Genomic DNA, 26,012 nt, shown 5'->3' with positions numbered 1-26,012 from the left:
GCACAAGAAACTTTTCTTATTATTATCAATCTTGAAAAACAGGGGCTTACATTTTTTTTGATACTGTGATACTTTTTTTCAGAATTCTTTGATTAAAAAAGTTCAAAAGAACTGCGTTTATTTAAAATAGAATTATAACTGTCTTAAATATCACTTTTGATCAATTGAATGTATCCTTGCTTTTAAAAACAGAAAACAAATCTTACCGACCCCAAACTTCTGAGAGGCAGTGTACACACAAATACAAATATCTGTATAATAATGTATAAACATGTATAATAAATATAAGTACATAGAAGTATACATATATATACAAACACACATATAACCACATTTATTTTGACAACAAAAAATATTAATATTAGCAAAACTAAAACAAAGGAACTGTTTAGCCTAATTATTGGCATAAACAGCAGTTTAATTAATATTAATAATATAACGAACAACAACAGATCTATTTGGCTGCATTTACAATTCAAAGATATTTTCTGTCCATTTCTTTTCGACAAACTGACGCTTTACATGAATACCCCTTCGAGAAGGCCATTTTGACCAAGACTTGACCGTTCAGACACTGAAATACACACCTGCCACTGACATAGTCCTTGGGAACCAAACTGACTGACTACACTTTTTTATATAGTATCGACCTTGTACATCCTTACTCCAAACAAACCCTGTGCGTTTCTCTCATAATTCAACATCAGAATTTAAAGCGATGTCCATTATTTCTTATCACTGCTGTATTGTTAAAACGGGTTGGCAGAGATCTGTAATACACTGCATCATCCAAATACATTCACTTTGACAAAATGAATGAAATCAGAGAGGTGGAGTCTCACCCAAGTGTCGTCTTCTGCTGTCCCTCAGTCTCCAGTCACCCAACAAATGTAAACAAACATAAATACAGATGCTGACCATCCAGAGACAGAGAGACTAAAGAGCTTCAAATAGATACGGGCAATACAAAAAGATACTCCCATCTCTACAGAATGACAGATGAGGACAGCAACTCTCTGCTCTAAATGGTGAACCCTGACAAAAGAGAGGAAATGCAAAGAAGAAACCGAGAGAAATGAGGAGGAAAATCAAATGATGCACACAAAAAAAGTGGGATTGTGTGAGACTGACTTTCCAATCGCTGAATTTTAATGAGCCAAACGTTTAATATACAAAGTTTTGGTGAAGTTACCTCTCAATAAACAACGACAACTGGTTGAGACAGTAGCTTATATTTTATAATTATCTCTTATTTTAAGGTCGGGGTGGGGGAGTTGGATGGGGTAGTCATAGATAATACCCTTAATATTTTTTTCCCCATTTATAATTTGAAATAGCCTCTTTTGCCATCCATGCCCGTTTTCTATCTTGTCACTGACTTCTGTATTTTTACTTCTGTCCTTTTAAGTTATGGGTTTGCCGTCAGGTTTAATATAGTTCTTAATTCAAATAAGTCTCAATAATCTGTCTTTTCATTGTTAAAGTATTATATACCTTTTAAATAAGTCTGTTTCCATCATTCAATTAGCTTGTATCTCAACAGATCAAGGACAATTTGATTCCTCATAATATGTCTCAAATACACAGAAAAAGGGCAAATTCTATTCATTTGTGATATATTATTCTATCAGATGTAATGTAACAACAGAGAAAAAGAACAAAACAACAGATTGAAACAGACAGAAAGAGAGAATGGGCCATAAAAGAAATATGACTTCTTACCTGAGGAATCTTCAGCTTTGAGCGTGTTGTGAAAGAGCGCCCCCCTCAGACTGCAGTGAAAAATACTGCAGTCATTATTCAGTGCTGCATTTCTCAGTACACAGAGGACTCACAAAGGTTCACTGAGCTCTGCCCACCTTCCAAAAATATGGCTTATTGAGCAACATCCGCTGAACTTTTTTTTTTTTTGTACAGTTGGTCTCCTGAAGTCAGTACATTAAAGTGTGCTACATCCTCAGTGCCACATTTCTGAGACCCAGAGCCAGTTGCACCTTTGTGCATCCTCCAGAGAGAGGCGCCCAAGATATGAAGAATTGAAAAGGAAGCTCATACTTACATCCTCTATTCCAGCAACTTTTCCCAAAGCTCTGAGAATCATCTTGATTTAGTCACCATATGACCTCTACCATAATGGTGGGGTTTAATGAACAGATTAGCTTTAGAGGGAGGTTTACAGTTTGTTCATGCACTTTTTGTGTGTTAAATCTAGCCTGAACTGGTCCTCCCCATCTGCTGCCATTCTTAGAGGCTTCAGAAATATCTTTTCTATTTTTGGGACATCCTATAATGCTTTATATTTTTATATATAATTATATAAAATAATATATGCGTTAATCAACTTAAAAGGAACTTTAAATTCTGCCATCATTAACCCTCATGTTCTTCCAAACTCACATGACTTTCATAAATCTTTGTAACAAAAATTAGGATATTTTTGACGTCAATCTTCAAAAACCTCATTAGCTCTCATGTGTCACGCAAGTAAGGCTGAACCTCTGTTTGCCATTTTTGATGTGCTCTATGACATAAGAGTGAGTAAAAGATGACATAATTTTTATTCTGGAGAGTACTAAATCTATGAAGAGATTTAATAATACTGTGCAGACAAAAGTTGTTAAATAAATTCCCAACACTTACCGCCAACATCTGCCACACCTACATCTCAGAGACTTTTCCTGAAATGTTTCCCAGAAACACTGTGGTGGTTGGACCTGTGCTGTTACCTGTACCTTCCTCTGATTCCTTGTTACGGGTGCCAAAGGAGTCCTTAGACAGTTTATGAACTACTGGCATTAAAGTTTGTACCAAACCCTGCATTATGTTTCAAGAACAAACTGTAGAGTACAGCATAATAAACACAACCGGACTGACAGTTCCATGCATCTGAATTTGAAATGTTACATCTGGGTGCTACAAAAAGCACAGGCATGCGTATTATTTAAAATGATCAGGGGTACAGCACCATAAGATACTGAATTATCTCTACATCTAGGATCTGTGTATTGCATATAGCTACAGCCATTACATATATGGCACATTGTAAAACCAGATTCTCTAGGAAATATTCTAGAAAATGTTTCTCAACCTTGTAACAGGGTTAATTTTCAAAACAAACCAAGGAAACCAAAACTAACATTTCAGCTGTTTCTTTACATACTGCGGGAGAGGGAGGCATCATTCCCATTGGGACTGGAATTATTGGATTTGCTATAGAAAAAATAGAAATAACAATTAAAAAAAGATTATAAACTTCTAATGTCAATATGTATTAATATACATATCTCTTATCTTCATGATATAATGTTACCTGTAGGAACAATGGTGGGACTGGGAAACCCAGTAAACTGTGAAGGGGAAATGCAAGGGGGCAACTGGGCTATCTGGTTCAGATGAGGAGGGAAAGACATGTCTGCTGACACACCGTTCTGTCAAAGAGGTTTATATCTGTTTCAAAGAGCGTTTGGCCAAACAAAGTCACCTTAACTGTGATTTCACTCAGGGCATAATATATGAATCATACGAATCAAAAACCACTGCATCCACAATAAATATACACTTCACTATACCCTTACTGAACTAGTAGGCCGGCTGGGAACTAAAATATTTTCCTCTGTATATTTAAGACACACCCAATTCGGTTGTAGTATCAACGTGGCTGAAAATAACACCTTCTCCTATCCTATCCGCCACAGGAATGGATATATAACTTCACGATCAGTAAAATAATGAATGTTACTCTTTTGGTTTGGTCATGCGCTGATTGCTCTCCTATGATAATAAATAGCATCCATAGAAAATCGCCAAAAATATCGTCAGCGACAAGAATGGCTTTGTGACCTAGTATGGGTGAAGGTATACAATTATAATCTTCATGCTTCTTCGAGTTCAATGAGAAGTTTCGCTTTATCAGTTACTAAAAGTTGTAAGTGTGATTGTTCGTGTTTAAAATAATGTCAATAACGCTGCTGAAGCAACACGTGACCGGCCTTGTCAAGTGGTACCCTATACTTTTATAAGCGCAAATCAGGACGGACCACTCACTTTTATTTTAATTTATTTTTTTTATTTTTTTTTTGGATGAGGCGGATGTTTTTTTTTCTATATCAGATATAAATGAATTAGCTTATTTTAATACCGTTTTTAGTTTAATAATGTGTTAAATAAGACAAAAACACCCCGAGTTTTGAGTGTGAGTGAATGATGAATCACAGTCTATAGATTGAATTGAAATTTCTGCTTTTTGAGCCCACATGCGCCCCCTAGACGAAGACACTTTTTGTGCATAGAAAAGAAAACCTTCCACCCAACGAGAAAATATCCCGGAAATGCTTTGAAATACGGCACACAACATCACATCAATGCTACAGCACCACCAAACGTCCAGCTGACTTTCTTTTTGCAATATCGCCCAAATAATGCATTACCAATCTAACATAAACTCAAATTCAACATGACATTAAATGCAACATTTGGCCATGTAACTCTGCCATATGAATGATAGCAACAAAATATATAGATGTGTCTATACGTGTTTATAAACTGTAAAAAAAAAAAAAATACAATAAAAAATAAACTCTTAAAAAAAAAAAATCTAACACCAGGTGGAGCCACAGTGCAGGGAATATGGACTCCATTTACTGACCAATCTCTATAATGTCCTTTTTACGGATCAGTGATTAGATAAACTAAACTGATCAATTAATAAATCTCAATGAATTATGAATATGTAGTTATGCATATGAGTCAACTTCTGTGTATTTGCTCGTAGTGGACATAAACACTGGAATTAGGCCAAAGTTGTCTGGTGTTTCAAGACATTTCTATTGAAGATAAACAATCAGTCATGGAGATGATGTTAACTGGATCTGTTTTGATCCACTACATCTATAAGATGGGAATTTGTTGACGAGACATTAGGCAAGCCAAAAAAAATATTCAGTCGACAGTGCAGTGATGGAAATTTCCAACACCAAAAAAAAGGCACCCCATCTACTGTATCAAGCCACTCATTCGCCCAAAGCCACGCTCATCGAAACAAACCCATGCTTAGCGGAGCTTTTGATTGGCTGGGAGGAAGGTGTGTCATCGATTATGACGCAGGTTGCCAGCCAGCTCTATGAATAGAAAAACGTGGTCCACGCCGCACTGAGCGGATCTATATAACGAAGCTGTATAACTGTAACAAACAATTGGATACTGGAGGATTGTTAGATTTTGGGGGGCAGTCTTGAGATTTCTCCCAAGGTGTGTAGCTTGAGCTTCACCTTCCGCTTTTGACGAACTCATGAATATGAATTAAGTGGAAGACTTAAAGAAAAACGTCGTGGCTGTTCTTTGAGATTCAACAGCCAGTCCTGAGCCAGAAGAGTAAAAAGCCACATCGGGCGACAGACTAATCGTTTGAGACAACCTTTCGCAGCGTTTTTGTATTTTATTTCCTAACTCTTGTGTCAGCATGGCCTTGAGAGGACCACTGTCCAGATTATTGAGATGCACGTTGAGTTCCTGCCAGCAGAACCGATCTCATTCTGTTGCCATTTTGGGAGCTCCCTTTTCCAAAGGACAGGTAAGTTAAGAAATATAGATTTATTTAGTTATAACTCACATAAACTGTATAACATTGTGATATGACTGTATTTTTACGATTTTCACTCAGAAAAGGAGAGGGGTAGAGCATGGACCCAAGGCTATCCGGGATGCGGGTTTGGTGGAGAGACTTTCAAATCTGGGTAAATTACATCATTTAGTATTATCTATGTATAATATCGCTACCTAGATATATAGAGGTAGATTGTTTTATAATTTTTTAAGACTCAAAAGACTTCTATGTAACGTTGATGGTATGATGACTGAGCGAGGTTGTCAATTTGAGAATCAAATAATTTTGTAAAAAAGGCATGCAGATTTGAAACAAGAAGGTAAATATTAAATTTTAGCTGAACGTGAAAATCTTGGGTTAATTATGTCTTTAAAGTTGGTGGCGGGCTCACCGTGAAGGAACGGAAAGAGAGGGCTGGATTAGCTGTTACATCAGCCAACGAGCTAAACTTGAATCCATTTACATTGACAATAGATTTACAGTATGTGCGTGTCACAGCTCCTCCACACATTCAGAGATGCTATGAGACGACAGCACATAACAATAGGGTATTATCATTCACAATAGACTTTAGAAGGGATGGCACAGTAGGAAACTTGCATGTAATTTAGCAAACGCATCTATTCAAGGCAACGTTTAATTCAGGATGCCGGTCCATTCGTCTTTGCATTTGCACCGCGCTGATTTCCATTGTTGTTGCTTTTCTCAGGTAAAAACGCGGCTTTCAATGTTTAAATAAAGTGTATAAAGTTTTTAATCGTTTCCCAGCCCTGGGTCTGTGAGTGACCCTTAACAAAGGCGATTTATCACCGAGGCACAGCAATGGAAAGTGAAACAAAAGTTCTAGAATTACCCAGAAAGAGAACGCAGAGCCGTAGACGAATCACAAAGAGATTAGAAAGAGGGTCCTAAATTGAATGGCTTTATTGATGATTGTGCTACTGGGGTTGTAGTGAGGATAAGGTTTCAGATGAGTTGACTCAGACTCGTGTAAAAAAAAAAAAGTTTTTCGGCGGAGCGTGATACAGTCGGATGTTATTTTATAACCGCTGCCTGTTAATGTGAACGCAGTTCCCGCCAGTACTGTAACAAAAGTAGCTTCAAATTACTGGAGGACATTCGTGGTTTTTAATTACACGTTTCCATAATTAATTATTCCTTATGAACTAAATAATCAATGAATGTGTCATGCATTATTTATTTTTTATCTCTGGAAAGAATGAGATGAAGAGGAAAAACTTCCACTGACAGTAGTCACGTCAGCAATACTATTGAAATTTAACAATATTTGACACATTTTCGATAAAGGTAAAACGTATGCTATTTTTAAATGTTAAAGGCAAGCACTTAAGAGCAGTTAAACAAAATACAAGAAACAGGTCTAAACATTCGTCAATTGAAAGTCATGTATGTGGGGGGAAAAATATTCAAAAAATGATTAGTTTTCCCTGAATAATTTTATTGTTATTATTGTTATTTAAATAACTTACCGTGTTTACATTGATAGACGACAAAGACGAGCATTTTCACTTAATTTTGAAGTGTATGTCCATGCCATAGACTGTAATAAAGCACGCCAGGCGCGAGCCAGTCAGTACTGCAGGTACTGTAGAGAGTGATATAGTTACATCCTTTTAATTTTAGTATCGACTTAGAACCAGAATATTACTTTTGACACGTGTAACGGCTTACTGCTGTCTTTGATCATAATAATAATAATAACAATAACAGGAAAGAAGGCGTAATTGGTCTTTAACGTCAGATGCTTGAGTCATGACATTCCAGAGTTGCTTGTCAGAATGTGCAAGTCGCTTCGTCAGTCTCGCCTTCAGTCAGTCAGTCAGCTGTTAATCACAAACAACGTGCAGAGTGCTGGGCCGCTTACGTAACTCCATGTTCTCCATGTAATGTGATGCTTCCTGCTATATTAAGCCTGAGATCTTTTCCATCGGCCGTTATGAACAAAAGACAATGACACAGCTTCGGAGACCCCGTTTGACCTTAGCTGGCTGTGTATGATTTCCCGTAGGATCGCTGAAAGTGGGGGTGCTGTTGTATACGTTATATATAAGTGCTCAGAAATGCTGTTAAAAAAAAAAAAAAAAACCGAGAGCAACAACAAAAACAGTGCTATGCTGGAGACGGGCTGATTGAAAATGCTAATTAATTCTCTGCCAGTAGGAGGTGCTTTTGGCGCGGCAGAAACAGCGGTTTCCCTGGTAACGCTGTAAACAAAGCAGAGCTCCGCTCATGAATTCTATATGAAATAAAAATGAAAATTCCACATAAACTTTTTTTGAAGACAGTCGGTTCCCTTTAAAAATACATTCATATTAAACACCCGTGCTGTGCTTTGTTTTTGAAACGTGCAGTGCTTTTGTTTATTTTACAAAGTCAAACTGTCAAAGCCTTTTGGACCGTCTGTTTGTGGTGGTCCATGTTGAAATTGTGGCAAACTGCCACAAATCAGTGTATGGGAAACACTGAGAATGTATATTGAAATATCGGAAATGTTTAAAATTATATCACCATATTTAATTATTGTCCAGCCTTAATTTTAACATCAACATATTTGCAGTAGAATCTAATGATACAATGCAGATTTGTTGCATCACTTTAACAAACGCATGGTATCATGTGTTTGGAGTTGTGAAAATAAACCATAGCACCATATATGGCAAGCATTCTTGACTAAACTATATCAGAGCTTACCTTATCCAATGCAACAAATATAGTCTCACTCTCTTCACCAACTGTTCGTTGTAAATGTCTTGTTTATGGAAAGGTGTTACATTTAAAGACAAGAGAGCTTTAATTTAACCATGCTCAATCTAAAAATCCAAAAATGTGTTCAGCAAGAACTACAAAAGAACCTGAAGTCTACAAATGCAGTTGAGTCAATACAAATGTAACCCTTACCTCTGTCTTAGTTTATGAAGACTGTCCCTCATGCTTCAATCATGGCAAACTCCTTAATTCCCTCATAGTTAGCTTTTTTTTAAATCCAGTATTTTAAATATACGTATTTAAACTTTTAACTGGGCCACAATGTTCACCTCTAGTTCACCTATGGGAGTTTCTGCCTACATTTCTATATGACACTACATGGCTTGGTCAGATTCATGCTGGGATTGAATGACAGAACTGTGACTTATAAATCAAAGAAGCTTAGAAAAAAGCATGTGCATTGTCAAGAGTAGGCTAAAAGTGTGGAAACTTAACACCGACGTTTATTGTAATGGCCATGTTAAGAAAACCTTGGATGCCATTAGTTAATTTATATGTCTTGTCTTCTTGTAGACTACGCTGTGCATGATTTTGGAGACCTGACCTTCAAGCATCTGGAAAAAGATGAGCACTTTATGCACGTGCCGTTCCCACGCACAGTTGGACGTGCCAATCAGCTGCTGTCAGGAGCTATGAGTGGTGCAGTGGGGGCGGGACACACCTGCATCATGTTGGGGGGAGACCATAGGTACACTTTTTTTAAAATCTAGAGTCTTTTCTTTTTTATGTCAAATCTTGGGCTAAAAATACAAACTTTTATCCTGGTATATAGTTATGAGTGTTTATCATGGAAAATGTCAAGTGTTAATAATTAGGTACTTATTCCACTAGATTTTCCATTTTTGTCTTTTTGGCACAAGCAGAAATTAATGTCGTGGTGCTCTGGCTAAACTGAGATCAGTTTTATCACTTTGTTTCTGAAAGGTCAAGGTTTGTCTTTTAGACTCAAGAAGCTGTTTGTATTTCCAGTTAGTTTAACCAAAAATGTTCTAATCAAAACTGGTTTGACAAATTAAACAATTCAGTGTAGTCTCAGACTGTGTTGAATTTGTTCAGTTAAAGGCTAAAATCCTCAAATATGAACATTTGTAATACTTTCTTCCCTGCAGCTTAGCGATTGGTTCAGTGGAGGGTCACGCTCAGCAGTGCCCTGATCTGTGTCTGATTTGGGTGGACGCTCACGCAGATATCAACACTCCTCTGACTTCACCCTCTGGAAACCTCCACGGCCAGTCTGTGGCATTCCTACTTAAGGACCTGCAGAACAAGGTGATTAGCATTCATGCACAAAATTACATCAGAAGTTAAAATAAATGTTGATATCATCTAATCATTGACATGGCTTTAATTACTTTATCTCAAAGGAGGTAACACTTGTACGTGACTTTTCCGCTTACAAGTAACTTGTCTCCAGAAAACTCTAAGCTTTGTTCTTTAGAACATCTAAAGCTATTATCTTCTGCTTTCTTACCTGCAGATGCCACAAGTTCCTGGATTTTCCTGGATGAAGCCTTTCCTGTCTGCCAGAGATCTGGTCTACATCGGCCTCAGAGATGTGGATCCAGGCGAGCAGTAAGCACACTATGTTCTGTCATCCAGGGTTTGGCACCTGTTGCAATCCATAGGCTATTAATATAACTAACATTATCTGTAACCGCCAAGAGGGCACAAAATAAAATGTTTCTGATTAGTTCAATGGTGAATCCACTATAATACATTCTGTACAGTGTGTGTGTACTGCACATATAAAGAGCATCACTACTTTTATTTTACTTCCCATTATGATCATATTGCTCTCTTTCTCAGTATAATCCTGAAGACCCTGGGAATCCAATATTTCTCCATGAGGGATATTGACAGAATGGGCATTCAGAGGGTAATGGAGGTCACTTTGGATCACCTCTTGGCAAGGTATAGTGATATTGTGAAAAACATACACATTTATTTAACACGTTAGTGGTGCAAATTGCATGTTGCTGCTTGTTCTTCATGTAGTCCTCCTGTGCATAGGTGGAAATCCCGGTGTGGCGGCATCTGAGGGCTGTCCCCCATCAAAATATGATTAAAAACCACACTATGTATTATAAATGATAATGTTTTATACTTTGAGTATATAAGAAACATTTTGAGTCTCCCCCTCCCTTGCCTCACAGTACTTTGGTCCAAATGCCTGCTTTCCTCTTTTACATCACCTACAAACAGTCCAGTGAGAGAGAACAAAGGCAATAGTTGTGGAACTCTATCAAGGCTATTTTATTCACTTAAACATCAGATGATGAATAATAATAATTATTAGCAATAATAATGTTACCTGCTTGACGGAAAGGATTGCCAGATTTTCAAATTACAAAACCCGTTAATCAAAACTAGCTAAAAATCAGTTAATCAAAACTAACCGCGTTTCAAGGGGGTCCCCCTGTAAAAATCGTGTTCCAGGGGCTAAAATATGTATTGGGGTCGATTCAACCCAGGAACAAGAAAAACAACCTGCTGCAACAGTGATAGAGTATCCCAATTCGACAGGAAAACCACGGACTTCGCAACACTGTAGTTACACTGTCTCCCTGATGCACTAATAGTACTAAGGCTTTCCTCTGTGCATACATATCCTTACAAGTACTATTATAGCTGTCCCCTTCAAACATTGGTCTTGAGAAATTCAGTTTAAATGACTTTGTGAACTTTGAAAATGGGGGCAGAGTATTTTTCTGGAGGAATACAAGCTTACAAGCAGCCTTATTTAACCTGACTTGCTTGTTTAATGTCACCTTTTAATAATTTGTAGCACTTTGTCAATGTAATTTGTCACTGTTATTTGTTACATCAGGAAACAAAGGCCGATACATCTTAGCTTTGACATCGATGCTTTTGACCCGTCCCTGGCTCCTGCCACTGGAACTCCTGTTAATGGAGGATTGACCTATAGAGAGGGCATCTACGTAACTGAGGAGATCCATAACACAGGTACAGATCTACCATTCATATAACCGATGTCTTTGAAATCAGATAAATCCCAAAACTTTGACGCTAAAATTTTTCATTTTGGACTACACAGGTTTACTCTCTGTGATGGACGTAGTAGAAGTGAACCCCACACTAGGTGCCACACCTGAGGCTCTGGAGGCCACAACTAGCCTAGCCGTTGATGTCATCGCATCTGCTCTCGGTCAGACACGTGAAGGAGCACACATCGCCTTCCCGAAGATTCCAGAACCAAAAGAGGACACTGAACTGCGGCTTTAGAGCACCAGATATTCACGAGGACTTTGAAAACCAACCACTTTGCATTCCAAAGTCTAAAAGAACGACACAGAAGGGTTTGCAGAGACTGAGCACCAGACTAAAGATTTAATTTAAAGGTTACTCTAGTCTTGGTAAAAAAAAAAAAACAATTGTCACCTTGTTGAAGTGCTACCATTAATACATGGATGAGATTCATTTTTATTATACCTACTACTAAATTTGTTTTGGCTTAAAAAGGTCAGAGATCTGATTCTCTATGTTTGAGGGTTATTCTAGCAGAAAAATAAATATTTATAATATTTGTCAGCTGTCATGGGATTAGTGGGAAACCCTGATCATGCTCTGGGACTTGCTGCAGGAAAAAGTGATCTAAAAACAAATGTGCATATTTTTGCAGGCTAAAGTGACTCTGGTGGACTGATCGATTTTTCTTTCATTTGAAACATGTTTGCACTTTTGGACCAGAACAGGTTTTTATTGTATTTTTATGTTTGTTTGTTTGTTTGTTTTGTTTTTTGTATAGTAGGACTGCTTTTAATGGCTAATTCAATCCTAAAATTGAAATTGAGTGATCGTTTTTTAAACTAGCGCACATGAAGTAAGTTATTTCAGTCATTTTCATTTCTATTTAAATAAACCTTTGAAAAATAATGTATTAATGCATTTTATACACCCTTCAGATCTGAATTTACCACCAGTACAAGTATCATCTTGGGGAAAGTTTGATTTGCTGCATTTCTGTTTCAGTAAAAATGTTTTGTTGCAAAAAACTAATGTACTGGAGACAGACTATGACTTGTCTTTGATTAGATATTTTGAAGCATCTAGGGTCAGTTGTTCAAAAATAGTGATCTGGATTTGGTAATCCTAATGTTTTACTATCTAGTATCAGGTAATCCATTTTTTCTTATTTTTCAAAGTCAAATGGACTGGATCACAATTTCCAGATACACACTTTTTCAGATTAGAAAATCTTGATTACTAGTGCTCTACAGAGCTTCTAAAGGCACAACAGAATAAAATATGACATGGAGGGGGTGTGTCAAAGCAATTGCATTCTCTCCAAAAAATAGGATTGACTTAAGAAATTTTACATTTGCTCACAAATAACTACTTTTGACTGGTTCATCTTTGTGCCAATGTAGTTTACAAACAGTGATTTAAAATAATAAAAGAACACTTTAAATATACTTGTTTGATATTGACAGCTGGTTTGGGTATTATTTTATGGTACCATTTTTTTTTCTTTTACTCCTGAAATGCTTAAGAGGTAGCCTAATATATACCTGTCATATATATATATATATGTATATGAAATGCGATAAGATTACAGAACAACTGCCCCCCAATGACCTGTTGGTCATACACCTTTCATAAGGGGTGTCCCTATATGTATTCTAGGCCCATTGTAAAATTGTCCATCACAAACACTTGACTGGTCTCCACTGATACTTCTGCTGTTTTGGCCTAACATGACTAGAAATACCATCAGCTGGCAAAAAGTCAGTATGTCAAGGTGACCTGATGTCCCTGGACGCTGGTATTCCCACTCTAGCAGGTGTTCGTGTCACTTTATTCTCAAGCATGTTTACAGTAATGTCTCTACCCCCATATCTGACAGGCTAAACACACCCATTTCTCTGCCAACCAGGGCTTGTGAAGCGAGTGACGTGCATGTTTATAGTTGTCTGTCTCTTGGCTTGGAGTACACTCAGCTCTGTTTTGAGTGATTGCAGGAAAAGCTAAAGGAAAACACCCAAGAGCTGTTACCTTTAATGCCACAATAACACTCGTCTCAAAAAAGTGTAATACACAATGTGATTCTGTCATCTTGTTAAAAGTTCATTATTAGTTAAAGGGACAGTTCACTCAGAAAAAAACGGTCATAATGTATTCCCCCTTACATTATTCCAAACCTCTGAGAAAAGAAGATATTTTGAAGAATACATTTTTGTCCAAACAATGAAAGTCAGTGTGGAGTCGGGACCAGTGTTGTTTGACTTTCCCTGTACAAACAATGAAAGGTTTGGAATGGCACGAGGGTGAGTAAATTATGACAGAATTATAATTTTTGAGTGATCCATGACTTTAAAATGACTGATGTATGTAAAAATCCAGACAGGTTGCATATATTATTTGTCACTCCTTTCAATGGATCCTTCTGTTTCCACTGTACATCCATAAATCCACTAGATTTGACATCTTGTTCAAGACAGCTAAGGAGGGAGTAACACCGTCACGCCATCTTTGAACAGGTCCTGATCCTCCAGCAGTCTTAATGTACCATACTCACCATCTTCTTTTCACCTTGAGAGCAGTACTTAAGCTAATACAGTTTAGTGCTTAAAATAACTGCCCATACATGTCCATGTGACACTCGCAGTCACTAAACCACCCAGCACATTGTCTTCGGGCCAGACACCCGTGAACATCAGAAATAAGAAGAGGGAAAGGTGAAGTCTAATACGGTCTTGTGTGTCTCATTGCCTACTTGCGGAAGAACTTCAAGTAGACCACCCCTGCCAAAATGGCCAATTCCATGATGATAATGACTGATAGTAGCAGTTTGTTCGTAATAAGTCTGTAATAACAGGAAAGGAAGAGGTTTGACTCAGTATATTCTCAGAAAGAGATTTGGAAATAATTTTAGTGATGTCAAATGTTTCATAAGAGTGTAAGTCTCACCGCCTGGACATTGCACGCAGGATTTTCCTGCTGCGGCTCAGGTTCTCGCCAGTGTGAACCAGCTGATGATGGAGTAAGAGAAGGGAAATGAGGGTGTAAGAGTGGAGAAAGAGAAGTAAATTTGCTGTAGACAGTTTACTATCTGCTTGTTCAACAACAACAACAATGGCGATTGTCTAGATATCGCTCTCTTACTCTGTCTCTGGTGCGGTCCAGTTGGTCTCGCTGTTCTCCAAGCTCCTCGATGATGTCTGTGCCAATCTGGTCCGTCTCTGCTGCAATCCGGTGACTGCGCTCGATACTCTTTGACGCATTATTAAGAGACTCTGTCCCCTGGATAAGCAAAGCTCGCTGAGACTGCAGATGAGTCTGCACAAACAAACAATAATTCAGGAATTAGGAATAGTTGAATTAAGACCTGCAGCATACTCTGTTATAATTCCAGTGTAAACCGTATTCACTCATAATAACAGAGCACAACTTTTAGTTTTTTGTTCATTGAATGGAAAGTGACAGTCAAAAAATGTAGTCAGCAGGCAAGAGATTGAAACTATGTAATGAAGCGTTGGCATGTATCATGGAAAGAACCAGAGCTGCACTACCGGGAACATATTATATTTTCCAGCTTCAGAAAATACACAGTATCCACAAGCCATTGAGAAACAACTAGAGGTTTGGCAGACTTTCATAGAAATAAGAAATTCTATTTATTTATCTAACTGACTGAGAATTCTAAAAATTGCACTAGTAGGGCAGACATCAACCTTGCCCTTAAATATTTTTGGACTTAGTCTTGAAATAGTTATTCCAATAGTTTTGAAGCAGTTGAAGTACAGATTTTAAGATAAGACTTACCATAAAATATATTGATAGATTTATTGATAGATTACAGTTGACTAAATAGTATAATTTTATATGTGGCCATGTGTTTGCATGTCTATTTTTTTTTTCTTTTGCATAATCTATTTACAAATATGTGTATGTACATACAGATATAGATAAATATATAAAGATAATTATAGATATATACACTGATATATAGACATTTTAAATAATAATAATATATTTATACTGTGTAAGTAAATATTATATAATATAATAATAATAGTTTTATAATGTATCCTTGTTCTTGGTTCATTAACTTTATTCACAATGCATCATGGGTTGAGTCTTTGTATTTTTGTTTGATTTTCAAATCCTTTTTTTGTCTTGGACTTCAATTATGTAATGCTGTCATCTCAGTGCTGATTAGTGTGATTCAAAACTTGTCTTGTCTAGAATGTCTAACTGAAGAAAGATGACGAAAACAGAATGGGAAACATTTGTATCGAAACTGAAGAAAAAGCGAGCAGTAACTTTTGCTGACTATTGCTCTTTTACCGGTCACTGACACTCATAAATCTGTAAAGTCCATTAAAAATGGACCATTCTTTTCAGGTCTTTCTGATGAACTTCACTACTTCGGTTTCAAAGAGTTTAGAAACAGGACTCTTGGGACATAAAGCATAACCTTGCTCAAGGCAACATTCTGCATATGCAACAGAAAAACATCGTTCCATTGCAGTGCAACAGGCATCTTGTTTGTAGAGTGATGTTTTATGTGTTCAAGGACAACAGGGTGGATCTGTTATACATTCTAAGGAACCAGTTTTATTTTTTAAAGAATTACATAACAATGACGTCAACTTTGGATAAAAAGCAAAAATCTAGCTACCAAGAAGAATGAGAACCATATAGTGTTCAAGTTATGGCAGTCTGTTATTAAACAGAGCTTGGTACGTTATTAACACATTCAGGGGACCAGCAGATTTATTCACAACATAACAGCATTACCTGTAGCCTGAGGTGAGCAGGCGGTTACTGTGATTTACTGTGAATCACATAACTTGTGGAATGCAGACAACTTTGTGTGTCATTAAACACAAGAAAGGTGTGTCATGATCTCAAGAGGTCAACACATCTACATACTTCCTGTAGGAATACTCATTTGAGGTGGTGCAAGTGGAGTTAGTTTGTAGCCAGTTCTAGCTGGGTGAGAACTAGATCCAACTGGTAAGATGTAGAAATCACTTTTCTAGAAATCACCACTGTGTAATTGAGCAAGTCGTGTGTATAACCAAGGAAAAGTAAGTTTAGCTTGAGCTTGGAATCAAAAACAACAGCCGCTCTTAAGTACAAAGCAACACGTTTTCTGTGTAAATCCAAATCAGAGATGGTAAAATGTGTCTATCCAGAGTAGCATGAGTTCACCATTATTTAAATGTGTTCTCTGCTGTCTTTAAAGGGTCAGTACAACCAAAACAGAAAACTGTCATCATTTACTTCCTCTATATATGACCTTCTACAACCATAAAACCTTTTGTGTTAGACAGAAAACAGAAACCCATCACCTTCCAACCCTAACCTTTTCAAATGCATCCAAATGTGTGTGATTCATGACAGAATTGTCTTTAATATGTGAACTGCTCCTTTTAGTGAAGGACTGCTAAAACTCTACTCACACTCTGTTCATTCTGAGCAGCATAGATCCCTTGTCTGCCATCTCCAGTGTGACTAGGAAAGCCTTGTGTTGCTGAGAGGCGTATCTCTCTCTGTAGTTTGGCCAGATCTCGCCGGTACAGTCGAATCTTTGTTGACATGGGGGTCCGAAAGGATGATGGAGCACCAAACAGCTCCTGTTCCATGCCCTGAAGCTAGGAGAGACATTGCACATTCATTGACAATTTCATGAGGTCAGTCGTTTGTTTCTCATGTTACTGTGTACTTACACTATCCTTCAGACGTCTGAGGTCTGTACGTTTTTTTATGTTTTTGAAAGAAGTCTCTTATGTTCACTGTTTTCTCATATATCAAAACTGTTATTAATTCCTTTGATGACAAAGCTATATTTTCAGCAGCCATTACTCCAGTCTTCAGTGTCACATGATCCTTTAGAAATCAATCTAATATGCTGATTTGGTGCTCAAAAAACATTTCTTATTATGATCAATGATGAAAATATTTTAACTGCTTAAGATTTTCTTGAAACAATAGTACATTTTAGTACCCTAGGCCCCAAAACGGTATAGTTCATGTAGTTAAAGAATGATACAGATAGGGTGACCACCTGTCCCGCGTAGCGCGTGCGCGCACAGCGTTTGAAGCCCAATTCATGCGTCCCACAAATTGAGACTGTGTCACGCATGATCAGTGCTTGCTCAAAAAAAGTTGGTTGCACTATATCCTCGAGCCCCAGGCAGCCAAATGAACATTACTTGACAGTTCAGTACGCTACTGTTGCCACACCCACCACACCCACCCATTCGTTGTTGTCATGACAGCGCAAACACATGCATACCAGACACACTGGGAAGGAACTTTTAGATGCATGCTTTCCAATTTGAAAAACGGAGAAAGTGAGGCACCGCCATCATCAATTAAAAAAGAGAAGGTGTGTCCTGTTCAAACTGTTTTTTTTCTTCATGCACCTGCCTTTACTAACATGCAAGTTCACCATCCTTTCTCCCCCTTCTCTGGAGTTGTGAGTTTAGACTCTTTTTTTTTTTAACTCTTCCTGTGGTGTTGAGCAACTACAATTCATTTTAATCCTATCATTTTATATTATAATTTATTGAAAGTTAATAAATTGTAATGACAAATAAATAAAATTAAATAGCTAAAGTAAATCGTAAGTGGAAGTGAATCTGTCAATTCTGTCATGAGCATACATCAGCAATTACACATGTTTAGGGGGCATTATTAATATACCATGTAAGGTGGTATGTGCTAGAAATAGGTAAACCACTATCAGTGAGTCTGCCCATGGGGTGGGGGTACCGCCGTGCAAGGCAGTGTCCCACATTGTCCCTCATAAACATACCCCTTGTCCCCCTTGGCCTTATTAGCAGGTGGTCACCCTAGATACAGATGAGCTAATGTACTTTGCAATTGTTTTGTATAGTTGCATCCACTGTACTTACATTTCACATTTAAATAATATTAATGTCCTCTACAATAACAACAGCAGTACAAAACAAGAATAGTAACTTGTCTACACACAATCCAATGGATTTAAAACACTTGGTTCTGGTTTGTACTGAATGTCCTAACTAGAAGCACTACTGCCACCTGGTGTCTAAACTGATCCAAACACAAATACTTTGAATGCAAATCCCCAAACATGACATGAGAATGAATGTGCCAATCTCCAAAACTTTCACCCTCTCTGCTCCTCTTTGGTTGAATGAGCTGCCAGCCTACACCCAATCTGCTGAGACCATCGCAATTTTGTTTCCTCATCTAGATTTCTAATAAACTTGGCATGGTAAATTGATTGTTATGTTTCTCCATTTGAATGGCACATTAGATAAAAGCGCCTGCAAAAGTAATGCAAATGCCGTCAAGGATCTAATTATTTAAAATAAAAATAAAAAATTATACAACAGCACTCTGTCAATGCAAAATATTAAAAAATCAGAATGTCATGAAACTTTAACCCCATCATTAACTATTGCTTAAAGATACATATATATATATATATATATATATATATATATATATATATATATATATATATATATATATATATATATATATAATATTGTAGAGAACATGGAATGACAGAACAGACTTCTGCTCATTCTGAAATTTGAACCCTGACTGCATGGACTGACCAATCAGAGAGGCAAAAAAAGTATTATTTCACCCTGTTTTCAGCCTTTCTGTGATGCATTTGTTATTGCATGAATTTCAATGTTTGTGTAGAAAATATGCAGCAGGAGGAGTGAATATATACAGTTGTGCACATAAGTTTACATACACCATGAAGAATATGCAAAATGTTCATAATTTTAACAAAAAAAGAGGGGTCATGAAAATTGCATGTTATTTTTTATTTAGTAGTGTCTTGAATAAGCTGTTTCATATAACAGATTTTTACATATACTTCACAGGACAAAATAATAACTGAATTTATAAAAATGATCCCGTTCAAAAGTTTACATACCCTTGAATCTTAATATTGCGTGTCATTTCCTGGATGATCCATGACTGTTTTTATGTTTTGTGATAGTTGTTCATGAGTCCCTTTGTTTGTGCCAGCTGTTCTTCAGAAAAATCCTTCAGCTCCTGGACATTCTTTGGTTTTCCAGCATCTTCTGCAAATCTGAAACCTTTCCAAAAGTGACTATGATTTTGAGAACCATCTTTTAAAACTGAGGACAACTGGGGGACTCATACATAACAATTACAAAAGGTCAAAACATTTACTGATGCTCAAGAAGGCGACACAATGCATTAAGAGCCGAGGGGTGTAAACTTTTTGAATTGGATGATAAGAGTAAATTGCCCTTATTTTGTCTTCTGGGAAAAAATTTACATAGTATCAGTACATAGTACTAATGTGCAATACTAAATGAAAAAAAATATTATCTTTAATCAAAATAAGAAAAATGTACACATCATCGTATTGTTCAAAAGTTTAAACCTCCCCACTTCCCTAAATACTTAATAAAAAATAACATGCAATTTTCATGAACCTTTTTATTTTGTAAAAAATATTAACATTTTGCATATTCTTATATATGGGTATTTAAACTTATGAGCACAACTGTATGTATGTATATAAACATAAACTGCACTGTCACATAGAAATTCCTAGTCAATTATTTATATAATATTTCACAAGTTTAGAAATTATAATAGAAATGTAAATAATAATCATTATTTTAAAATTGTCTCCAAATTTTCAACTAGCAGTGTCAATCCAGACCAACAAAAAACTTACCACTTCTTCAGCCTCTGAAACACGCTCATCAAAGTCTCTGACAATCCTCTTCCTTTCCTCTGGAAAACAAACAAAAATCTCATTAATGTGTTAAAATTTACGAAATTATAAATCACTAATACCATAATAATAAAATGCAGATTACACGGAGATAACTAATATTGATTCATGATGTTGAATTTGTAGTCTTTTAAGAAATAATAATACTAATACTCATAATAAAAATTTTGTGTGAAACAAATTTAAGCAAAAACTTATGCTTAAAAATGACCAAAACCTTGTTTCTGTCCCAAACTCCTAAAAACACACCAGTCTGTGAACTCAACTTTCTGAATACACTCTGTGAGTCCACACGTGCTGTTTTGATTGTGTTATAGATCAGAAGAGTTTATTCACCTCCCTGACAGCTCTGAGCACGTTCAGGCACGGACTTCACCTCGTCATACAGAGATCTATACAGCTCATGCAGCTTTTCAAACTCCTCAGAAGACATATTGGAGCGATATTATATAAGACTAAAGCAAAGGAAGGTTACTTCTCGAAATAAATGACACGGTGATAAAATATTTTTTTAGCGTTTGTTGTTGTCTGTAAATAGTGAGAATAATCGGCTTTTCTAGCAATAACAAGATCCTCGGGACAGCAGCTGATGCGTCCTTGTAGGACCTCGTGGGTATAGGTGGTTTTGTTTTTTCCTGAAAACAAAACAGGGGAAAAAGACCCAAGACATTAATTAAAAAATCCAAACACCTACAACGCAGTTACATAATAACAGTTATGTGTATTATTTATACTTTATCATGCCTCATATTGCAAAATTTAAACAAACGTGTGCGACACTTCAACAAGGCAAACACACGGACAGCCTGCGTCATAAATACATTGTGGGATCTGTAGTTTATATTTTCCAGTAGACCCAAAATAAACTGGTTTTGGAAATATTTAGGTTTAGGAACTGAATGTGGGAAGGGAAAAGCGATCATATATTTGTAGTTAACTTGAATAAGCGACTTTTTAATAAGATTATTCAATGGCTTTACCCAAATAGTAAATAAATACATAAAAGATGGATGTTTATATTATTTTTTTACGATTTTAGTTTTTTTTTATCTCACACATAGAAACCAGAACATGTATAAAGTAAATAAATAATAAATATAATAAATATTAAAAAAATAAAATAATCATTAAAAAAAAATGTTAAACGAGAATGAGTGTTGGCCAGAACATGAGAACTACAATCCCATCATTCCCTGCGATCACAGCTGTAGATGTGAGTGGGAGGCTGAACATAACACATTCACACCGACAGAGACAGACAGCAGGAGAGAAGCAGGCAGTTTCAGGATGCATGTCATCGTGGTTCTCGCGGCGGGTTTAGGGGTCGTCGCGCTGATTTTAAGGTTGTTTTCTGATCAAATCAGGTAAGAAATTCTATCGTTTTTGTAAGGAAAGATTTGAAAATGCTATTCAGTCTTATTCATTTAAAAAAAGACCCCATGCATACATAAAGAAATGCATACATTGTCGCTTTATAAAAACGAGCATATTGTGCAGAAGGGATGAAAACATGATGTGAGAGACTAAGACATAAATCCCAGTCTATGGATTGCAGAAAGCATTGCAGCCACTGAAGCGTACAGCTCAGTGCAGTATGTATTGCATTGAAATGCGGTTAAATAGTCACATATATTAATCGAACCTAACAAGACCTTTAAATAACAGATAAAACGATTTTATTTATCGGGTGTAAAATGCGCTCGCCACTTTGGTGATGAAAGGTTGTCCCATGTTGTACCCGCCTCCACTTGGCATGATCTGCTCTAGAAACCGACCAATAGAGTGGCAGCCTGGGCGGAGTCGCCCCGCCCCTCCGCTTTACCGCGCTGCGTCATTGGCTTTAGTGGATTGGCGAAAGCTTTCTGCGTGGGATGGATCTCTTGGCAGCTAAACATGTTGGCTGTATTCATATAATCATTGTTTTAGGACTGCCTGTTCTGAAAAAAAATAAAATAAATAAATAAATATATATATATATATATATATATATATATATATATATATATATATATATATATATATAATATTGTAGAGAACATGGAATGACAGAACAGACTTCTGCTCATTCTGAAATTTGAACCCTGACTGCATGGACTGACCAATCAGAGAGGCAAAAAAAGTATTATTTCACCCTGTTTTCAGCCTTTCTGTGATGCATTTGTTATTGCATGAATTTCAATGTTTGTGTAGAAAATATGCAGCAGGAGGAGTGTGTCGATCCACAGCTCGGTTAGATGGAAAAGTTGTCTTGATAACTGGAGCAAACTCAGGAATCGGGAAGGAAACGGCTTTGGATTTGGCCTCTCGAGGTCTGTCAGACTCTTTAATGCCTTTATTATATCCCTTATGTTCTTTAGAAATGCCTAACGAAATCATTTGACCATTTTAAATTCCACCATTTGAATAATTCAGTTTAAATGAACAGTAACACTTCAGTCCTGTTCATTAACAGGTGCACGTGTGATTCTGGCTTGTCGTGATCGAGAGAAGGGCGAGGAGGCGGCCACAGAGATCCGCACAAGAGTAGGTGGAGCTAAAGTGGAGGTGAGGGAACTGGACCTGGCCGACACCTGCTCCATCCGAGCCTTTGCTCAGAGATTCCTGCGAGGTATGCCTTATGATATCCCATGCAATGCAACAACCAAGACCCAAAAGCCTTAAGTTTTCATTTAATGATTTTTGTTTCTTCATTCAGAGGTTGATCACCTGCACATACTCATCAATAATGCCGGTATCATGATGTGTCCTTATATGAAGACGGCCGATGGCTTTGAGATGCATATTGGGGTCAATCACCTTGGTGAGTTTGAATAATACTTGTATTTCTATTAGTACATGTTAGCAAACTGGATTTTTCACAATCAGGTAGTGCTTTTATTTCTATCAAAAAGAAAAAAAGCACAGGCAGCACTCCTGACAGGAATGATGTCAGGACACATTATAGTAATACATGTCAGTTAATTGGCACATTTTATGCATTTTATAAATAAAAAAAAAACAGGAGCTTTCAGGAGATATGATTAAAAACAAAGTTTACATGTCTTTTGCACATTATCTTTTTACTCATGTCTTCACCTAAAATATGTAATGCAGTGTTGTTACTAAAACGTTTGTGAGACAAAATTGATGATAAAATTATATTACACTTGAGCACACTTGGAGATTGTCGCATGGTATTATTAAAATATCAGGAGAAATAATACAAAATTTCCAGTGTTGTTAATTAAAACGATTCAAAATGTAAATTTTTCGTTATTTGAAATAAAGCTGAATTAAAAATGTAACTATTAGATGATAGAAAACTTGCCTTGGCAACTAACTGAAATAAAATAAGTTTAAGATTAATTAATGAAACTAAAGCTGAAATAAAAAATAAAGCTTGTTGTAAGTATTTTTTTTTATATTAAAAAGGAAAATGTAACAAAGTTTAATTCAAAATATGAATGCTCAATTAGTGTATAAATATACTAAAGTAACAAGTTTGAAAATTCACTTCTACACCTCTTTTCATTCAGGCCACTTCCTGCTCACATACCTCCTCATTGGTCTGCTGAAGCGTAGCGCTCCATCACGAATCGTGGTTGTTTCTTCCCTGGCACATAATTTTGGCTGGATTCGATTCCACGACCTGCACAGTCAGGGCAGCTACAACAGCGGCCTTGCCTACTGCCAGAGCAAGCTGGCTAACGTGCTTTTCACACGCGAGCTAGCGCGCAGGCTCCACGGTGAGCACAGCTGTACATCAAACAAGAATCTAAAAAGAATAATATATCATGCCTTACAAACGATGTCTTGTATTTCATCAGGGTCAAATGTGACCGTGAACTCTGTGCACCCGGGGACGGTGAGGTCAGAACTGGTGCGTCATTCTACTGCGATGTCGCTGCTGTTTGCGATCTTCTCCGTGTTCCTGAAGACCCCGAAGGAAGGAGCTCAGACATCTGCTTACTGCGCCGTAGCCGAGGAGCTCCAGTCAATCTCAGGCAAACATTTCAGGTACGGTACACTTTAAAAAGGGATACAGTACTAAAATTAACGTTACTGACGATAAATATTGAATATTGTGAAACGAAAAAAAAAATTACAAATCTAAAAATAAATCAAATGTAAAAATCTAAAATAGGGTAATTTTTTTAAAGAACCTAGCCTTTGTTTTTATATATTAAAAAAATAGATGGGGGCAGGTGCAGTCAAGCTCCAAAATGAAACAAAAACACCATAAAATTATTACTGAAGTATAGTTCACCCAAAAATAATCATTTACTCATCATCACATCATTTTACCCACATGTCATTTATTTCTTTGGAATGCAACAGAAGATACTGTGAAGGATTTTAGTTACCAAACAGCTTTGGTTACCAGTGACATCTATTGTCTGGACCAAATAAAAAAACACTTTGGCTATGTTTACATTAGTGTGTTTTCGTTTTAAAAAGCATAACCTTTACTTTGTCGTTTACACTTTGGCGTTTTCAACCCTCGAAAGCAGAGGCGAAAACACTGCACAGACACTGTTATAGTTTGAAATCTCTGAGGTTGGGTTTCAGTGTAAACAGACCAAAATGGAGACTTTTGAAAATGATGGCGTGGCTTCCCAAATTTGCCCTGCGTATCCTTGATGACCGTGTAAACAATAACATCGTGCTCATTGATGTATCTGCATGAATGGTCATGTGACATGCGTTTTTCGGTTGTGTAGTGTGGACCGAGAACGTTTCTGAAATGCAGTGAAAACGCAAATGTAGACGAGGATCGTAATCAGTTTAAAACAATACTTTAAAATAAAAACACACTAGTGTAAACAGGGCCTGAGATATTTCTCAAAATATCTTTTTTGGTGTTGCAGAGTGATTGTTTAATAAAAATATTGTCCTTTATCATACATTTTTTCTAAGGTACTGCCATATTATTAAACCTCTCTCTCTGTCTCTCCCACACAGTGATTGTGCCCCTGCTTTTGTGGCCCCTCAGGGACGAAATGAGGAGACGGCACGGAAACTGTGGGATGTAAGCTGTGAATTATTAGGCATTGAGTGGGACTGAAACATTCATTTGACTTTTTTCCACCTTTCATTTTCAGTGATTTGACTTTTGTCTTATTTGATTTTAAGACACTTTCCCAAATCTATGCTTTCAGTAGCACAACCCACCTTGTTATCTACTAATTTCCTGCTATCATGCCCTTGTGACGAGCAAGCATGTTTCTTTTGCTCTGTCTAGAACAAATCTGTGAAGCATTTTAAATTTACAGTTTTGCACTGTTTTATTCTGTTTGTATTTGAAATGCTGCTTTAAATCCCATCTCAGTATTGTCACATGAAGCTGCATATTGAAGTCTTTTATACAGATGTGCTTTTATCTACTGTGGTACATTCATGACCAAATGAATATTTAAATATATACAGTAAAAAAAACAAAAAGCATAATTTTTGTATTTTCATTTCTTTATTTGCTAAAATATACAAATACAAAAGTATATGTTGCAAATAATATTAACAGATAACAAATAGATGAGCAGGTTCATTATTAAAACAATGATTTAAAAAACAAAAAAAAGAGATATTCATTGTTTTATATATATATATATATATATATATATATATATATATATATATATATATATATATATATATATATATATATATATATATATATACACACACACACAAACAAATCTATACTAATGTATATATGTATTTTTATTTTAGATCATTATATTCTAATAACTTTTAATTATAATGTAATAACTTTAACATCACTCTTCAGGAGATATTTGTTTGTGACTTTAATTGAATGAACAGAAAGAAGTATATCCATTTATTTGGTAACATCACTGTAACAGTCTCGTTGATTTTAGTAAATGCATAGGC

General features: G+C 36.5%; 3 protein-coding genes across 3 annotated transcripts; 2 read left to right on the top strand and 1 right to left on the bottom strand.

Moving 5' to 3' along the window:
- Positions 1 to 5,120: 5,120 nt before the first annotated feature.
- Positions 5,121 to 12,415, top strand: LOC128026091 (arginase-2, mitochondrial-like). The gene is made up of 8 exons (XM_052612819.1): positions 5,121 to 5,569; positions 5,660 to 5,732; positions 8,903 to 9,077; positions 9,499 to 9,658; positions 9,867 to 9,961; positions 10,196 to 10,300; positions 11,217 to 11,353; positions 11,445 to 12,415. The coding sequence occupies exons 1-8, from the start codon at positions 5,459 to 5,461 to the stop codon at positions 11,630 to 11,632; spliced, it is 1,044 nt and encodes a 347-aa protein (XP_052468779.1). The 5' UTR covers positions 5,121 to 5,458; the 3' UTR covers positions 11,633 to 12,415.
- Positions 12,416 to 13,378: 963 nt separating this feature from the next.
- Positions 13,379 to 20,772, bottom strand: LOC128026093 (vesicle transport through interaction with t-SNAREs homolog 1B-like). Its single transcript, XM_052612821.1, has 6 exons — positions 20,478 to 20,772; positions 20,082 to 20,140; positions 16,819 to 17,010; positions 14,513 to 14,686; positions 14,318 to 14,379; positions 13,379 to 14,213 (listed from the first exon to the last, which is right to left on the bottom strand). Exons 1-6 carry the CDS (start codon positions 20,572 to 20,574, stop codon positions 14,120 to 14,122), a joined length of 678 nt encoding a protein of 225 aa, XP_052468781.1. The 5' UTR covers positions 20,575 to 20,772; the 3' UTR covers positions 13,379 to 14,119.
- A 567-nt stretch (positions 20,773 to 21,339) lies between these two features.
- On the top strand, positions 21,340 to 25,568 carry LOC128026092 (retinol dehydrogenase 11). The gene is made up of 7 exons (XM_052612820.1): positions 21,340 to 21,505; positions 22,332 to 22,450; positions 22,594 to 22,749; positions 22,837 to 22,941; positions 23,657 to 23,866; positions 23,948 to 24,137; positions 25,083 to 25,568. The coding sequence occupies exons 1-7, from the start codon at positions 21,429 to 21,431 to the stop codon at positions 25,183 to 25,185; spliced, it is 960 nt and encodes a 319-aa protein (XP_052468780.1). The 5' UTR covers positions 21,340 to 21,428; the 3' UTR covers positions 25,186 to 25,568.
- The last annotated feature ends 444 nt before the right edge of the window (positions 25,569 to 26,012 follow it).

This window comes from Carassius gibelio, chromosome A13 (genome assembly GCF_023724105.1).
Source record: "Carassius gibelio isolate Cgi1373 ecotype wild population from Czech Republic chromosome A13, carGib1.2-hapl.c, whole genome shotgun sequence".
Taxonomy (NCBI): Eukaryota; Metazoa; Chordata; class Actinopteri; order Cypriniformes; family Cyprinidae; genus Carassius; species Carassius gibelio.
The sequence above is the reverse complement of the archived record's forward strand: the minus strand, read 5'-3'. Positions and strand labels throughout refer to the sequence as shown.

What these genes read in the sequence shown, in the direction of transcription:
- LOC128026093 (XM_052612821.1), bottom strand. Translation starts at nt 20,574, where the DNA reads ATGTCTTCTGAGGAGTTTGAAAAGCTGCATGAGCTGTATAGATCTCTG. An exon ending in CTGCTCAGAATGAACAGAGT is followed by an intron (nt 14,687 to 16,818) that starts GTGAGTAGAGTT and finishes TTGTTTGTGCAG; the next exon opens with ACTCATCTGCAGTCTCAGCG. An exon ending in TGGACCGCACCAGAGACAGA is followed by an intron (nt 14,380 to 14,512) that starts GTAAGAGAGCGA and finishes CTCCATCATCAG; the next exon opens with CTGGTTCACACTGGCGAGAA.
- LOC128026092 (XM_052612820.1), top strand. Translation starts at nt 21,429, where the DNA reads ATGCATGTCATCGTGGTTCTCGCGGCGGGTTTAGGGGTCGTCGCGCTG. An exon ending in TTGTTTTCTGATCAAATCAG is followed by an intron (nt 21,506 to 22,331) that starts GTAAGAAATTCT and finishes ATGTTTGTGTAG; the next exon opens with AAAATATGCAGCAGGAGGAG. An exon ending in TTTGGATTTGGCCTCTCGAG is followed by an intron (nt 22,451 to 22,593) that starts GTCTGTCAGACT and finishes GTTCATTAACAG; the next exon opens with GTGCACGTGTGATTCTGGCT.
- LOC128026091 (XM_052612819.1), top strand. Translation starts at nt 5,459, where the DNA reads ATGGCCTTGAGAGGACCACTGTCCAGATTATTGAGATGCACGTTGAGT. An exon ending in CTCCCTTTTCCAAAGGACAG is followed by an intron (nt 5,570 to 5,659) that starts GTAAGTTAAGAA and finishes ATTTTCACTCAG; the next exon opens with AAAAGGAGAGGGGTAGAGCA. An exon ending in TGAGGAGATCCATAACACAG is followed by an intron (nt 11,354 to 11,444) that starts GTACAGATCTAC and finishes TGGACTACACAG; the next exon opens with GTTTACTCTCTGTGATGGAC.